The sequence below is a fragment of the Mobula birostris genome, chromosome 3 (assembly GCF_030028105.1).
Source record: "Mobula birostris isolate sMobBir1 chromosome 3, sMobBir1.hap1, whole genome shotgun sequence".
Taxonomy (NCBI): domain Eukaryota; kingdom Metazoa; phylum Chordata; class Chondrichthyes; order Myliobatiformes; family Myliobatidae; genus Mobula; species Mobula birostris.
In genome coordinates this window covers 39,205,151-39,223,148 of record NC_092372.1, presented here as the reverse complement: position 1 = coordinate 39,223,148, position 17,998 = coordinate 39,205,151, and the positions used below count along the sequence as shown (strand labels likewise).

The following is a 17,998-nucleotide window of genomic DNA, read 5'->3' as shown; positions in this document are numbered from 1 at the left end:
TTCATACTTTCATTGCAGGGACAGTAATCTCATGAACCAGCTATTTGCTAATGATCTAGGATCCAATAGTCCTTGTTATAGGTCAACTAAAAGCATTGCAAAAATGCAACTATACCTTTGAGAACTGATCCTATGGGACAGTCACAGAACTACTTAAGCTGTGGTACATTCTGCATGTCACGATTGTCTTTCCAGTCCACTTTTTGCAGATGTATGGGACGCTTCTGTATTTTTTTGGCAAAGCTGACCCACTGATGTTCTTTCTAGGCAGCACCATTGAAGATGTTGGGACTATAATTTCTCCACTGGATCATCTTATCTGTTTGCATGTGCAATGAATTCCCTCAGGATCACTTGAGTGTACATCCTTTCTATATCTTCAAAAACATCTCTGAATGAAGTCCTGGATGTCTTGGGAGTCTCTTCTATTTGCACTTGTAGCCAGATCCCACTCTAGTGTCTGATTGTCGTCACAGTGTTGCTAGGGTACAACATGAGTTGTTTGAACACAGAGACTTCGTGCAAACGGATGATGGCTGCTTTCTGATCAGACATGGACCAGGTTGCATGAACTTTTTTTTAAAAAAAGTGTGGGCCAGAGAGTTTTGAGGGTCCAGGGTTCCTCGTGGCTCTCTGTAGGGCTGCACTGAGAGTTCAGGCTCCTCATGCCTCTATAGGACTCGCTACCATGCTGTTTGGTGTGTCAGGGAGTTGGGAGGACATGGACGCTACTTCACTTCCAGTGGAGTTAGAACCTGGCCCTCCCTCTGAAAAATTAACCTGTAAAAATCATAGCAAATCAATGATATATGACCTCCTTAAAATGCTGTCATTAATCCAAAGACACAAATATCAGAAAATTACATTCATTAGAAACAAGAGAAAATCTGCAGATGCCTAAAATCCAAGCAACACACACAAAATGCTGGAGGAACTCAGCAGGCCAGGCAGTATCGATGGAAAAGAGTACAGTTGATATTTTCACCTGAGAACCGTCATCAGGACGGAAATATCAACTATACTCTTTTCCATAGATGCTGCCTGGCCTGCTGAGTTCCTCCAGCATTTTGTGTGTGTTGCTTGCGTTCATGTATTTTTTGACTTTTGTAACTATGGCTGTACAGTGGGATGCATTAATGTTGTCATCACTAACAATCAAATTACATTAAAAACATAAAGTGCCTTCTGTCAAGTTATCTAAAGTGCTGTATATCGCTAAAACTAAAACAATGACTTAGCAAATAATCAACGTTTCATAGCAAATCACAGGCAGGTCTAGTTGCAAATCCCAGTGCAACAAAGTTTAATAGTGTAAAATAGTACAGTTTCTCTCCAAACATACATCATAAATTATTATATTTTTTCAGTAATTTATTGTAAGACATCACAGAGTTGTTTAACTCTTGAGTAGCACACTTCCTTTGCAATCTGAAACAAGAGAATTATGTTTCCTGCCACTAAGTATGTGTAAATATACTGTATATGACATGAAAGTATTCCCAATAAAGAAAGGACGTATAGACATTTGTCTATCATTTGCTTGGGATACCTTACAAAGAGGCTGGCATTGATTTCAGATGGTTAAACTGAAATAGATTTACAAAGTTAAGACAGTTTATTTGTACATTACACGCAGTTCGCATACATCTTTATACCAGTATTTAACTTAAGTATCCAAAATATGTTGTAAGGTATGTACCACAGGGAAGCAAGATTTAGATTTACCTTCAACTCAAAATAGTAATTGTGGCTTTGCAATGCCTTAAAAATAAACAGCTAATATATATGCTAAAGAATTAAATTACACCCAATTATTCAAGGATATTACTCTTTTACCATTTAGAGCATATAAAGCCAGACACCTTACATTCACCTTTACAGGAGAGTTAGGTGAAATAAGGTATTTTCAATTTTGTTTTTCATACCCAGAGCAGCAGATGGGGGCTATTATTATCAATGAACCACTTTTATTAATGCTGAGCTTAAAGCTGAGACAACAGAGAAACAACATCCATTTTGTTTCATTGCCTTTAATGGTATATTAAACTGAAATCAGCTTAGCTCTTGGTTCATGTGTCCTGCCTGCAATCCTACGATCACTTGCCTTCATAACATGATCAGTAGTGTTTGGAATCTGCAACACTCAATTTAAAATGCTTTTTTATTAACAATTTGTATATAATGAAAAGAGCTTATGTTTCAGACAACAACAGTCATCTCCAGTGTTTAATGTTAAATACAAACTACTTGAAACTGTGGGAGAAAACAAAATAGTTTCTCTCTACGTTCTTGATGGTCGTCAAAATCAAAATGCTAAGGCTGGCAAAAGAGGGATTCTGCAATTTTTATATCCATGAATTGTCTATATATGGATTGGTGTGTAGTAGGTCCCCTGATTGCAGTGAGCTCTGGTGAAGTCTGTACTGTGGTGGTGATGATGGTGTTCTGCATGTTGCTGGCACTCACCAGTTGCTGAAATGCAGGCTGTTCTATATCACTCTGCAAAGCGAAGTCACTCAAAACTTTCCAAGGCGGTTGGTAACTCTGCACCTCCACTGGATTGGCTTGCAAACTGCTATCATGTCTCTCTGGGCTGGCAGCTACCATTGGGGTTCCTGTCATCCCCTGGATATTCTTCAAAAATGGACAAGCAACAATAGGTCTTACATCATTGCAGTAACTATTCTCTCTTTTTAAAAATTTTGTTACCATGTACACCAATCAATACAAATTCTGTACTGAGTATCTTCTAATGCCTGTCTCCAAGCAAGAATGCAGCTTAAAGTCTGCAATCCTCAATGCAACTGGAGGTATGTTATCCCAAAAAGTCCATATGAAACAGGAAAGTATTTAATTCAACATTGGTACACCACGATTAAACATCATGTGATCTTTAAGTTGAATAAACAATACATTAAATGGACTAGAAACCGCTAATAATGTCAAGAAGTGATTGCACCCATTATCATCACTGGACTAGTCAGGATAAAATATAACCTAAAATTGGCAACATATTTAAATGAAGATTATTTCCAATCTTGAAGATCCAATATTCATTCAGTTAAAAATATTGCATCTTTGATCTGTTGATGGCAACCCTATCTGAAGTAAAGAGGGATGCTCTTAATGTAATGGCCATATTTATAAAGATGCAAAAAATCACTTTTCAGCAAACAAGAATTCAGCACGTCCGAGAAAACAATATTTCATCTGTGTAATTGTCTTAATGTTAGCTCGATTTTTATTTACATCCAAGCTATTAAAAAGTATTTCAGATGCACCAATGAGTTTGCCTACATGAATTAGAAATATATTTATCCTAGGCATACTGTATTAACTGAGAGGTGTCATTCATGTAAGTGCATTATTCCTTAGGAAAACAAAAGTATCGGGCTTTAAAAGTGATTTACCAAACCGTCTGTTTTGCACTTTGCAAAAAAAACCCTGATATTTTGAGTCTCATAATTTCAAATTAAGAGCAGGAAGATAGGGGACTTACCGTTTTGTCGTTGGGTTGCTGTTGCTGTAGTTGCTTCATGAGCTGACTCCTCTTTTTGTCTTTACAGCGCTTGTTTTGAAACCAGACTCGAATGACACGGGGGCTCAGGCCTGTCATTTCAACGAGCTGCTCCTTCATGAGCGCATCGGGTCGGGGGTTGGCTGCATAACAAGTCCGTAATGTGTGGAGCTGTTTCTCGTTTAGAACTGTCCGAACCCGTGTCGTCTTTTCAGGCTGTTTGTGAACGTGTGGCCTCAAAGCTGGTTGTCGGACAGAAATGGGCTCTGCTGTAAAAAAAAACAGACGACATATCCTAGCTTTGTTGAATGAAATTATTTGCAATAGTACTTGGTCCAATTATTGGCTCTGGCAATAAAATTGAATCTTAAAAATATAATAGAGCCACTGTGATGAATCTGGGCGAATTACAAAAAAAAACTTTAGAAAATTCGCGAATTACAGATTTGTCAGAGAATCTGGTCTTAAATTGAGCATTAGGTCAGATACCACATTAAAAGTCAAGTTATAAGTGATCTTGGAATGCCCTGACATGACGTAACTGCATGGAGTTAAAAAGCCAAAATAGATAAATCCTTAAGAGTTTCCGAATGCGTTCCCAATATTACCTGTAGATACCAATTAAATTTCAATCAATCAGAAACATCAGTTTAAAATAAAAACTGAAACAATAGGTTTCAGGTTCTGTTTCAATAATATCCGCTCCTGAATACTAATTGCGGTGAATTCGGTACAAATGCAGTTCAGATACAAGCACATTGCTGATCTAATCATCTGGGAGTAAAGCGATCAGTGATTTGTCGCTTTTGCTAGTCATTTCCCTCGTATACGGGTTTACATTACATCAACTTTGGTTTGCACTGTGTTGGGCCAGGTTACTTCTTCGTGTAGGTAGATGCGTGAGGAGATAAAAGGAGCTCCCGTAAAGTTTCAGTGGTGTGATCAAAAAATAATAATGTCTTATGTGTTTATCAAAGTTTCTGTAGACCGTACAGCAAATGAACCTACACTTTCAAAAATATGCTATTGGTTTCCATGAAAAAAAAATGCTTTGTTTGGTTTAACGGAAACGTTTGATTTTTTTTCTTCAGTGCAACAGCATGAAATTTGACTCCCATGAAAGCCGTTTATTAAAAAAACATGCTAAAATGCAAATGATAAAATGCAATAGAATAGACAAATAAAAAAAAGTAAAAATATTTGTGTGCCTATAGAGTCAGCACTCTAAGTAGATTATTGAAAATTGTACAAAGCCACATGGGCGATGAAATATGCAAGCATATATTAAAGTGAAATGTAGCAATTCGAAATTTGGTGTAAAGCATGTAACTTGAGCAAGGTTGCAAATTTACCTCCAAAAAATTCCTTTTATAAAGAATAACAAGAAAAAAACAAGAACGTTTGCTGCATACAATAACATCTAATATTTGCACTGGTATGAAATATCACATACGCCAGGCCCTACTTGAAAAGCCCTCAAACCTATAATTATGTAGATTCACGTCGATTCCCCTTCGGAATGCACTGTATTTCAATAAGGGCAAAACGTATTCGATTATTTTTAGAGATCTAAGTAAAGGAGGTTACACCGCCCTGACAGCCATAAAACCATACATTAGATGATCTTTGAGCAATATAAATTGAAACATCGATTCTTGAGAACAGCTTTCATGCATGTATGTAGTAGAGATCATTCTTATGATATTTAAAAACAAATCTCAAATTCGAGGTTTGATATTACAGCTTTAATCTACATAAATATTAACAGGAAATTGTATTTACAAATCACAAGCACTGCACGTTACACACAATAAGTTGTCATTGGTAAATGACTCTGTATAAGAAAAGGCACTGGAAGAAAGTCCAGTTCTCAACTTCAGAAACAGAAAAATCTTCATAAAAAATAACTCAATTGAATAGTTGTGGGAACATTTAGAGCTGAATGTCTTCAAAGCTCTAATCTCGATCTACTGATGATTTAAACAGTTCAAATTAAAATATAAGGGTAAATGGACACTGTTCAAAAGGTTTTAAAATAAGTTGGAAGGAAAGAAAAAACATATTTATATTCGGCAAACATGTTTGTAATCTATCATGACTAGTGTCAAATATGTATTTTTAATAATCAGGTACAAAATAAATGATTCAATGGGAACATGCAGTCCTAAGTATTTCGACTGTATGAAGACTATTGTCAAGATCTAAAACTGTAGTGAATATGGGCAAATCCAAACTTTAGTTCACTTCGCCAACTGTGTATGTAGGCAAGTTCAATATGTATTATAGAAGTGGGTAAATTGTTTCATTCCATAATATTTGAATACATCCTCAGATAAAATCGAGTTTTGAAATCGTACATACCCGCCATCTGTAAGGGTCGGTTGCCGTGCATGGGGCTGAGTGGATCTGGGCCAACCGACGCTCGCTCTACAACGTCGTGGTCAGCCCGACAGAACAGTCCGTCTTCCCGCAACGCGAATTCATCACCGGGGATGAGCTGGCGACTGCACGCCACACAGCGGAAGCAGTCGATGTGATACACCTTACTGCGCGCTCTCATCACAAAGTCATTCTTACTGAATCCTATATTACACTTTGCACATTTGGTTCCGTACAATCTGCAAGTCAAGAGGCACGAGGACATTTACTAACGGTCAGAAGTGCGTCCAGTATGTCAAATACTTCAAAACAAAGAGACCGAAACAGAATTACTTTTGATATCATTCTGTAGGGTTATTTTGTCAAAACAAGTAATATCCTAATGAACCAAATCATACTTCATGTTACTCTAAATACGAAACATACTTCCTAATTTAAATCATTCGGTATAGCTGCTAAATCATGATACGGCTTTAGATAATGCTAAAGTATTTATATCTTTACAATATAAACCACCATAGAACGTGGTTTGTTTATTTTAAAATAAATTGTCTGCAAAATATACGTGTCGATATTACTTTAAATTCTTGCATATTGATATACCAACATTAATTTCTTAACAAATCTACATTTTAAATAATAAAAGCTGAAAAAGAAAGTCATGTTGGAACTCGTATAAATGGAACTTATTATATTTCGAGTCAATTTTTCAAAATTGACGATTTTGTTTCAAGCATGTTTTTCCATAGTTCAGCAAAGATTGCATTTTAGTCTAGATTTCCCCATTTGGAGGGGAAATACTGTGTATTTTAAACTCATTAGTAAAAGTGAATCAACACAACAGCTTCTGCACAACATTTTTCATTGGAAGTGATGCTTGGTGAAAATGACTTTTCTGTAAAGGATCACCCTGTGATCAACATTTTTTTTAATATGTCAGGGCTCATAGGGAATCATTTGCATTTTCAGTTCACCTGCCTCATTTCGAAGCAATTACCAGCACTTGGAAATACACGGCCTAAACTGATGATGACAGCGAAGTTTTCTTGAACGAATTGTTGTGTCCCGCAAATAGTTAAAACAACTGATCGGTTGTTAAGCTGTGATGTGTGGACTCCAGAACAAGAAGAGTCAAAATTCGCATATTCCCTGTTCACAGATTTGTGTAAAGCAAACAGTTACATGATATAAATATCCCAATTGTTCACTGCCAAATAGTCGGCAATTTGATCTCCTCTCCCAGCCGGTTTAGATAAGATAAGGGGAAAACAAGGAATAAAGCAATTGAAGGGTTAACAGTTTCTTGGTGCCTGGGTGGGGAGGGGTTGCGTTTAAATTGAGCACAGGAACGATATTGCCAGAATATTAAAGAGTCCAAGATATTCACTCACCGAATATAGTCTCTTTTGCAGTATGTTTTGCCATCCCTAACGAAGCAGGTACAGGTTTCGTCCAAATACTGATTACACTCTGCACATTTTAGACAAGCGGCATGCCATTCCAGATCCGGAGAAACACGAAGAATATACTGATCATGAATCTGATTCCCACAACCAACACACAGAGAAATAAGGCGTTTTTCTGTAATTTGATATGAAAATAGTGACGTGAAACCGATCAAAGGCTTCTTGTAGCAGACATATATTGCAGTAGTGTTTTTAATTAGCTGTTGCATTTGCTGGATAGATTATGTTTTCAGGCCGTATTGTAACAAGGTGGTGTTCAAAATAAGATACTAGAATAACTGGAGTACTGCTAATTGTATCTTTTAATGTTTTAGTGGGTTACTCAAAAATATATTCTAAATCAACAGGATTTCATTTCCATTTCGGTTTTAGCATTTTCACAGTTCTCAGCAAAACGCGTGCAGGGATAGATTTCTGATATTTAAACAAAAATTCTGACGAATCTTTAGCAGCATGCAAACTTTTTTTAGGAAAACTTCGTGCTTATATATGTACATCTTTAGAACATATCCTGAAGTAAGTCCGTGCATCATATTATTACAACCGGATTTTTACAAGCAGAAATATATATTTGTTAGTAATACCAAACTGTGCTTATCTTAGCAGAGAGCCTCAAAATTCAGATACGTGTATCTGCGATACATGACAAGGCTCTGAAAGAAATGATCCAAATGCTCCAAAAATGTCTAGCATTGCTTTACTTCAACACTATACTTTTATTCACACGAGTCGCGAGTGGTGGGAATACATTTAACAATGCACACATAGTGGAAGACTTTCTTTTACCTGAACCTTCAGACCACTGTTCTACGACTTATGAAATAAACCGAAAATTCCAATTAATGTACAAGAGCAATGATTTTTTTTTAAAAGCCAGATATAACAGTACAGTTACAGCTATAGTAACTAGTCAACCCCTTGCACCTGAATCCGATCCTCGAAATGCAACAGCAATGAAGAAAACTTACTTTTGGGTGGATCTCCCATGTCTCCCATTTCTTGTTATTGTGCAAAAGTTTGTTTTTGTTTGCTTTTTGTCCCCCTTGGATTTTGTATTTTTGTTTGGAGGAGTGGGGAGGCAGGGAGTCCTTGGTTATATCCACAGAGTAGGGCCGGTTAAGAGGAGTGCGGTCGCTGCTGCCAGACACTGGGGAAGGGATTGTGCACAGAGGCGGTGCGCGTAGTCCCGCCGCTCATGCTCACTGCTCCTTATCTTTCTCACACTCTGATTGCGCTTCCTCGAACCTCTCGCCATTGGTCTGACGTAGAGCACGCCTGACGTCAGACGTACGCCAGCTTCCACTTTCTAACACCCCCCCCACCAGCTTCCCCCAGCACTCACCCCCCCCTCCCCTTACATTCAACTCTCTCTCCTGTTGGCCGATCTCCCCACCATGCGGTGATTGGTCTAGGGCTCGACCCGGGCAGCACCAGATGTTTGCATTGTCTTCCCGGGAGGCGGCGAGTGCGCGCGCGCGCCGGGTTTCAGCGCTGCAGCAGCTTCTCTCGAACCCCCTAGGCCCGTCTGCTTCATTTGCTCCATTGCCCTGACTTATTTTTCCATCAACCCCACCCGGCCCGACCACCACCTTCTACCATGTTTCTTTCTCTCTCTCTCTCTCTCTCTCTCTCCGCCTCTCTCCCCGGATCTGCTGCTGTTCCAGTCTTCTATTATTTGACCGTCCCAGTTCTGCTTGGCATTTGGCGATCGTCTCCTAGAGCTTAGCACCTGTATATGCATTTTGATGGTGGCATAAGCTTCTTTGAGCTTTGGCAGTTAGCGTTCATTATACCTCAAAGGTTCAGCTTCATTGTTAATACTTTGCAATTGCTTGAATTATAGAGTTTAACTTTTTCCCCGCACTCCCATAGGTAATTCGAATCCGAAATCATTTGCCTGATGAAAATCTTCCAGGATGCGGTTTTCAGCAGAACAGCCCATGGGATATGGACATTTTGTTTTACAAACATATGTTTGAGAAAATCGGGGTTGTAAGTAGGATCGTGGAATAAGTTACAATAAGCACGCAATCGGATTGTTTTTTTAGTGCGTTATGTCTAGGTGTTTAGCGAAGTGCATGGCAAGGTCAGAGTGCTCCCAAGGAGACAGTCTTGCTGCAATAAACGCGATACTGCTTCCACTGCAGACACGGTATAAACCGAAACAATAAAATGCGACTATAACTGTTTTCGATTGACTGTTTTACGACTTATATCTTCCTTGAATAAATAAATATGAGGGCAACATATGCATCTTGTTATACTCAGGGTTTCCATCAAACAAATTTATAGTGCAGCACTCAGCGTAGATAATCCATTGTCTTAGTTATTTTTCTGGAGAATGTTGCGGAGACTGCTTCAGGACAGGAATGCGATGTACGAAATAAGAAACTGATAAATTCTGCTGAGTTGCACATCCGAAGTTTTCCAAGCTTTTTTTTTTGGCGTCATGTGTAAGGAAGGTGCAACATTAAGGTAAGAACGCTGGCATCAGGCAGCATACTTTTCTGCGGTTTTATTTAAAGGCGAAATCTGATTCAATGAAAAGCAATAAAATAATGGGAAAGTATTTTCCAAAAACAAGGTTGCTTCCAAAATTATGGTGCATGTGCTTTATCGTTTAAACTCACTGCTGGGATACGCACAAAGCATCTTGATAAGAGCACGTTTGATTGAAAGGACTCCTAGGGTATCATTGAGTCTGAATATATGAATATATAATTTTATTGATATGTACAATTTAGCAATTCAGGGTTCGCGAAAAGACTTGGGATGGTATTCTGGAGCAAAGCATTCACGAGAGAACCTGCTATTTCTAAAATTTCCAGAGATTTAAAAAAATTCTCCTGAATTGACTTGGATGCGCCTAGAAATCTCTGAATTTGACCGCCCCAACTAAAGACATGGAAGGCGGAAGTAAAGCCAAAACGAACAGAAACGCGTTAAACCTAACCGACAGCTGCAGTTCACTCTACATTTTGATCAATTATGCAACCTCTCCTATGTGTGTGAGTTAAATCACCCATTTTCTCTATAGGACTGATGCGTTGGCCAGTGCATTTTCTTTTATCAAGAAGAATCACGAAAGTTTCTCCAGAATATGAAGCTAATGTCACTCCTAACAACACTATTCCGTTGAGCATATTCTGTGCGCGTGCCGGTGCGCGCGCCCGTGCAATGTGTACATTGTAAAATAGACCAGCCAGTCCCTACGTGAGTAACGGAAAGACTGATAAAATCAGCAAAAAAGAGGGCAGCTTCGCGTTAACTCTTCCAATCTATGATGCGTGGATGCTGTCTTAAAAGACTGAGCAAAAATTGCAGAGCTGAAAATGGGGACAGGCTACCGCATTGGATCATCAATTGTCCATTCGTGCATCATCTGTCCATTGCACTACGAACACGTTTATCAAGCTTTACATTTTTACACATTATCAAGAGCGCACATCTGACCAAATATAATTACCCTTTTTTTAATATAAGCTAGCAATTTAGAAGTATACACGTGGGTGGCACGAGCAGGAGACACCGGTGCGTGTTTTTTTCAATATTTCAACTGTGCGTAAACCTAATACGTAATTACAAAGAATAATTGGGGATAATAGTCCTAAACTGACAAATAAGCACGTGGTTTGGCGGAAGCGCTATAGTGACAGACCGCAGCTCAGAGAGGAAGAAAACAAAAGCATATAGCAGTTTGTCCGCTGTAACATTGCAGTAAATTGTCCGAAAAGCCTGCGCTTTTAGAGCCAAGGCATCCTTGTCCCAATGATCTACTTGTCAATTTCAGATCAGTTTGCTATTCAAAATCAACGAGCCAACCTGTAATTGCTACTCAGTTTGAATTAGAACGCAGAGAAGGGGTCGGTGATAATTATATTCTGGCAAGTAAATTAGCTTGTTCTAAATTTGGAACAGAGTGGTTAGAGAGCACCAACTAATGATAATTCTTGAACTTAGTTTCCTCTAGCTTTCGATTTTATTTAATCAACACGCAGGATGAAGCTTTATATTTCGGACAGAAGCTCGTTTAAAGTATTACTATGCTTGGTGATGGTGTAAAAAAGACGAGAATATGCTTCATACTGGACCAAAGGTATTAACCATAAGTAACTGTACATATGCTATATACACCTTTGTGTAATTTGCCTTGCGCTATTTCCCAAAGCAACATTACGCCTGCTGTCATGAGGTGCTGCATTAAAGCCAACCATTCCCAAATTTACAGATAGGCCACAGAAAGTCCAAAGGCAACGGGATCCCGGAAATGGTCAGGCACGGGAAGTGCTCCACGGGAGTGTATCGCCTAGAAGAAGACCCACTTGCAAAATTGATCACATGAACAAGGAATTCACCCTCTCAACCGAAGAATGGCCTGCAATACTTTTTTGAATGCAGTATGTGTGTTATACTATTAGCAGCTTCATTCTGATGTTACTACCCCGAAGCACAATACCGCGACTAATTCCATAGTTTAGTAATAATACGACATCCCAATTTTTTCCATTGATTGAAATGAACCCTAACTTCAGTAATCAAAAAAAAGAGGAAATGCTTTCAGTTTCCACCAGTAACGAATTTATTATTCAACCTACAATACTGGATGACTGAAATTGCGTTCAAATTATGTTGTTCTTGGTTTTAATTAGGCAATTTGTAGCTAACTTCCAATACGCTGTTTAGGTAATCCGTAGTATTCATAATGTCATTCAATTGAACAGAACAGTTCACGTGAAAAGAGGCAAACGATTTTAAGCAAGCAGTCTATGTTCCTGCTGATCTAAGCTTTTTTTTGCATATCAGAAATGCATGGTTTAATGGTCTTTTAGGGTGTATTATTTTATACGTAATCGAATGCAGACGCTTGCACAATTATTCACAGATATTCTAGCAGCGCATGCCAATTTGTGACGCCTATCATACCGCTGTTTGTTGCCTTTAGGATGGGAGGTAGTGGTAGGTAGATGAAGGTCAGTCAGTCCCCCCCCCCCCCCAGCAATTTATTAGGTTTAAACCCACATTCTATAAAATGGAAAGCAGCACACACAAAATGCTGGAGCGATGGCACAGAAATTCGTCTGATATCCATTTTTAGCGACCCCGCATAATTATTTGACAAACATTCTGTTTTAGTACACAGGTTTCCCTTTCAGGATGGGTAATTGCACAAATTATACGCGAGCATGTGCGCCCGTCAGACAACGTACAAAAGAGACAATCAGCAACAACCTTTTCACAGGACGTTTCAAATGCACAATTGCGTTTAAGAATAGCTCAGGTTTCGCGATATAGCGTGGGCATTTCATCCAGTGATTAAATTAAGATATATTTCTTAAATATTTGGAAAAATGGGAGGGGTAGAGAGTAGTTTCTTTTGGAACATTGAAAGGAGACAATTGAAGCGCAAAAAGAAAAGCATTGAGGGGGCCAATATAGTGTAAATGGGAAGGATCTACTCTCCTTCGGAAAATTATTCACATCAGGAACATGGACTAAAATAAGTGCTAGAAAAAGAGGAGAGATGAGAATATATATTTTACCCAGAGGAGAAGAGATGTCAGGAACTCGCGGCCTGAAAGGGTGCTCGTGGTAGACAGCATCGCCGCATTTAAGAAATGTCTGGAACTGTTCTTGAAGGTCAGTGATCTGTGGGGCAACGGATCAACTGCTTGAAAGAGGGATTAGGCTGAGCAGCACCTTATTCATCGGGACGAATTGAATGGGCCGAACAACCTCCTTCCATATAATAGTGAAATGCTGAGACTCTATTCTACGAATATACCCAGAATAATATTATCTTTATCCTCATCAAGACAGGATTTCAAAGAGACAGTTAATGTTCTTGGGCGCGACTACCTTGCTTACTTCCAATGGGGAACAGAGCTTCCATGTGGTATTTTTCCTTGTGTCCCAATTGTTCAGTATGGCGCTTATAAACTTCGCAAACATTTGAAGTGTAACTTAAGTTCTTCATCTAGAATCACTAGGTTGCACAGATGACCGCATTGATACCGGAGCTATAAATATGATATTTCTAATATGTTAGAGTAATGTGTCATATGTTGTAAAAGTCCCGTTCGAAGTTCTTTTTCATTTCAAATAATCTCCACATTATTTTATGTCCACACAAAGATGTTGACTGTATTTTGTTCTTTCTGCAAATGTGTCTAAATTAAACTTAATTTGGCATATAGAAAACGAAACGTTTTGTACATTGATCCAAAATCTGATATCTTGCTCCGAGCACGGATCGTGTCTATGTGGGTCGTCAATTTCAAACAATTATTTCATTCACTTATTTCTCTGAAACACACGCAGCTGTGAATATGGTTCGTGTGAGGCATAACTAAGCATATCTACGCGATATGCATTTTTATTCAAGAGCCTAGTGGAAAATGGCGCATTGAATGGTTCCCCTTTTCCACCTTGTAAATCTGGCCAACCACTTCTCCCTTCGTGGTTGATGACATTTTGCATTTCCAACAAAAAGGATCTGGGCACTGCACTTCCTTGGAGCAAGCTCACTTCACGCTGCACATTAGGTTATTCTGTGTACAGTTTTGGAAGTGGAGTAAATACATCTAATTTTCTTTCTGTTTAATTAATTCAGTGCAGAATGCTGCAAACGGAAAACAATATATTCCCTGCCATTTAATGACAAGGCAGGATGTTTTGTGAAATGCAATTGTTTTGCCTATGTTTCGTACATGAAGTTTAAAAGAGGAAAATATATAATCAGAATCCAATAATGCCCCTAATGATATATATACGCAGTGATGACTTCTGGCTAGTTGGCTAGGAGTAATAATTGCACTTAGACCTACCTAAATATCAGTGGGCATGTTTAGCTGAGGTCGGAGTTGAAGGTGTAAGAGAGGAGTTAAAGTGTACAGTACTTGAGGAACCCAGCGAGGTTCAAGGTTATCAAAATCAGATGCGAGAGCATTAAAGCCAGATTTATTTTCTGTTGCATTTTATTGGCCAAAAATAAACGCTCATTTCACGATTATAAAACCAATATTGTTAATCTAGCTATTTTTAAGGCTGGAGTGTGGGCTTATGGTGTCCCGTGGGCTCATGTGGGAGGGGTGCAGGACAATTTCTTTCCCAATCCATGGAAGCCACAGGAAACGACGCGTGAAAGGCAAACTAAGTGATCAGTAACCTTTCACCACATGACATCAGAGGGTCAAATCGGCTTTGATTTTACGCTAGGCAGAAGAGTTTTAACCGTTACCCCTCCAATACTGAATCTTGTCTATGTTTTTATGCAAATATAAGTGCACGCCTCACTGCCAATAAATTTCACCGCGATGTCCCATGATCCTGACTACTTACTAAAACGCTAATTAAAAGTGAATGTCTGCAATTTAATGCGTTAGATTTTTTTTGCAATAGTTTCCAATATCACCGTGGGGCAAATCTCCGTTTACCATACTAATCCGACACGTATTAGTGTTAATGTAAATGTTAAACTTAGAAGTTATTGTAAAAAGAAACATAAACCACATTTCCACCGGTTTTTTGAATATATTAAACCTTATTAAAACGCATTTGAAGCTGCCAGTCTGTATGGGGATGGAGTACAACCAGCCTGCAATTTGGTAGAGTAAGTACATAACAGACACTGCTGCACAAGAGCCCCTGTGAGAGAACTTGAAACATATTCAACCTTTAGTTCTGCCTTAAGTACACAATTAGCCGTAATGGCTCGGCGAGTGATATTAATTGTATTCCGAAAAAAAGGTGAATTTATTTTAAAAATAGTCGAGTGGGAATAAGACATGTCTCTGTCACTGCAGAATACGGTACAGTTGACGATTCTTTCACGTCGCTATTATAGTTTTAAGATTAAATGTATCCCTGTTCAAACAACCGTGTATTTTAATGCACTGAACCAAAGCCCACAGGAGCTTCCTTTAAAGCAATCTATAAAACTAGTTCTGAAATACCTTTAAAATATGCTTTTACGAAGATTGCATACGTAATCATTTAATTCCAGGCTGGTTTCTATTATATTCCAACCGTCTTCACCAAGCCTATTCGACCATACCACAATAAATCTTTTTAATTTTTGCTGCATTTGGAAGCCTGATGAATGAGGGAAGTTAACGTAAACTAAATTACAGCGGCAATACAGAAGAATTGTGCTGAGGTATGAATTCTTCTCCAGAGGAAAATGCACCAGAGAAATCAATCATCAAATTTATTGAATTCCCCAGAGGTTTCTTTATTCTCCAGAGGTGGGCGATCTTTAATCTCACGAACCTTGACTGCTGAATGTGTAGAACAAATGTACCATATTAGCACTAAATCTATTGAGAGGGCTCTACGCCGCCAACTGAAAGGCAGCAGCCTGGAGCCTCAGTTTCAAGTCAACAAAATGCAATTCATTAGCGCAACAACCTGCTTAAAGAGACAGTACATACCTCCCTTCAGCTGGCTGACCCGGCTACTTTATGCATCCAAGCCTGGCTCTTTTCCTTCGTACAACACACATATAAACGAAAATGTAGAATATACAGAGCAGTATTTCGCAACTTGCATATGTTTCTCCCAACAAACTTAGAACGGGGCAAAACTCTTACAAGCACTATATGCAAATTTAATCCAATGGAGTCGATTTTTAAAAAATAAAGTGAACTAGTAATTGAATTTGGTTTGATCAACAATAATTTATAACATTTATATTTATGTCCAACATGAATCAATAGTGAATACTGGTCAGTTACTACCAAGTGAGAAATCGGGATTTATAAAATTGCAATTTTTTTTAGTATTGCATTTAACACGCTAAAATAAAATATATCGAAACATAGGAAACTAAACTTCAATACGCTTTTAATATAAATTACATTGTATATTTTCTCGAACGTCATTGTGATGAATAGTTGCAAAGCTGGCAATTGTCTGCATATACTGTCAGCTTTTCCTTAAGTGTATCAGGCAGTGTTAACTGTATTTGGCATTTTATCGCATTACTATTGAGTGTATATGGAAGCAAATAAATACTCTGGATGTGTCACTATTTTCGTGAATTACCGAAATGAATTAGTCACTAGTGATACTGCAAATTTATATATTCCAGTGTAGGTATTGTAGCGAAGGGTTGTAGGAGGAAATGACGGTCGCAGATGTACGACCACTCAGATAGTTGCGTTGCGAATAAATGCGTACATAACAGGGTAAACTTTGGTTAATTTCATTTATAGTGGGTATCCATCCGATCAAGCAGATTTGATATCGTGGCTGTTAGTATAGACACCAGCACTTCAATTTAGGAAGGCATCTGAAATCACAATAGGCATTTAACAAGCGAACTAAAGTTCTTTACAAAGTGGGAGAGTCAAGCTGAAGTACATTATATTTTGTCTAAGTTTTACAAGTCATCCGACTTTGAGTATTGCCTGCGTGGGGAAGGTCGACCACGTGACGCTCAACCATCGAATATGAAGAAGACTAAATGTTACTATAGAAACCTAACAGTATTATTGAACACAGTACTACACGGATAAAACATTAATTATAGTTTTTATATACGGTTGCAAAATAACCGTACTGTCAATTACTCAGATATTGAAAATTAACAAATTATACGGTGCATCAACTTATTTTGACGGAACCGCTAAAATATTATTCTATAAATGTAACTTAAAAGGGGGCGCTGTACTTCAATGTATACAGTTCTGCAACTGTCAGGTTAAAATTCCATGTGGTGCGACACACTTCTAATTCCAGATTTGGAATGTACTCTTCCCCATATTAAATTGAAATGATACTTAAAGTCAATCATTTTTGACGGTTTAAAAGTAGTATGCCCAACAATGAGTTCACTATATGATCAGGCTTAGTCAACGCAAAAAGATTTATCTCGGTTTTATTTTATTCTAGGTCCACTCTACTTAAATCACAATGCAATCTTTTTATTTTTATAATTGTCATTCTAAGACGAGTTTTAAGTGTCAGTATTAAGTGGGTGCGACTGGAGAACAGGGGCTGAATATTTCTAATATCAGGTGTTAAAGCCAATGATTTCCATTGTGTAGAGTTTATATTAGCATACTGTACAAGTCTCATATGTTAAAAGTACAATGACATATAATAACTGAATGGGAAGTGAGCATCCTAAACAAATCCTACAAAAGCGCATTCACAAAAATGTACGTAAATATATAATTCTTGCATTCATATTATAAACATATAATTCATTTTTTAACAAATTCTTGAGGATGGAGGTGAATTTACTTGGCTTTCGTTTGTTTAAACTATTGAATCAAGGGCCCCAATGAGCGCGCGTTAAGTGACTTACTTCACATTGAAGGGGGAATGGACCAGGCTGCGCTCACGTGGGATTATAATAACAGGCAGGTAAGGGGCCTAGTCCATGTTTATAATCAGAGGGTTAAATGTGAGCTTTGTTAAGTGCCTACGCGACAGATTAGATGTTGATATAAGCAATCTTCAATGATTTCCCTATAAAATAATTTATTATTCTAAAATTATGAGGTCCCGGACAAAAAGGGAAGTATCACTAGGTGATATGTTTCCACTCACATCAATATAACAATAATAAGACTTTGTTTAATTTTCCCCTTTGTTGTATTTGTCACAAATTTAGTTGACATATAAATGAGAA

The 17,998-nt window shown here is 38.1% G+C and overlaps 1 protein-coding gene across 1 annotated transcript; it reads right to left on the bottom strand.

Moving 5' to 3' along the window:
• Positions 1 to 663: 663 nt before the first annotated feature.
• LOC140194569 (insulin gene enhancer protein ISL-1) lies at positions 664 to 8,398 on the bottom strand. Its single transcript, XM_072251787.1, has 6 exons — positions 8,331 to 8,398; positions 7,288 to 7,477; positions 5,879 to 6,135; positions 3,500 to 3,786; positions 2,467 to 2,634; positions 664 to 780 (listed from the first exon to the last, which is right to left on the bottom strand). The coding sequence occupies exons 1-6, from the start codon at positions 8,356 to 8,358 to the stop codon at positions 664 to 666; spliced, it is 1,047 nt and encodes a 348-aa protein (XP_072107888.1). The 5' UTR covers positions 8,359 to 8,398.
• Between the last annotated feature and the right edge of the window lie 9,600 nt (positions 8,399 to 17,998).

Coding starts and splice junctions, on each gene's coding strand:
- LOC140194569 (XM_072251787.1), bottom strand. CDS start 8,358: ATGGGAGACATGGGAGATCCACCCAAAA. Junction 7,478..8,330: donor CATGGGAGATCCACCCAAAA/GTAAGTTTTCTT, acceptor ATCAAATTACAG/AAAAACGCCTTATTTCTCTG. Junction 3,787..5,878: donor CCGACCCTTACAGATGGCGG/GTATGTACGATT, acceptor TTTTTTTTACAG/CAGAGCCCATTTCTGTCCGA.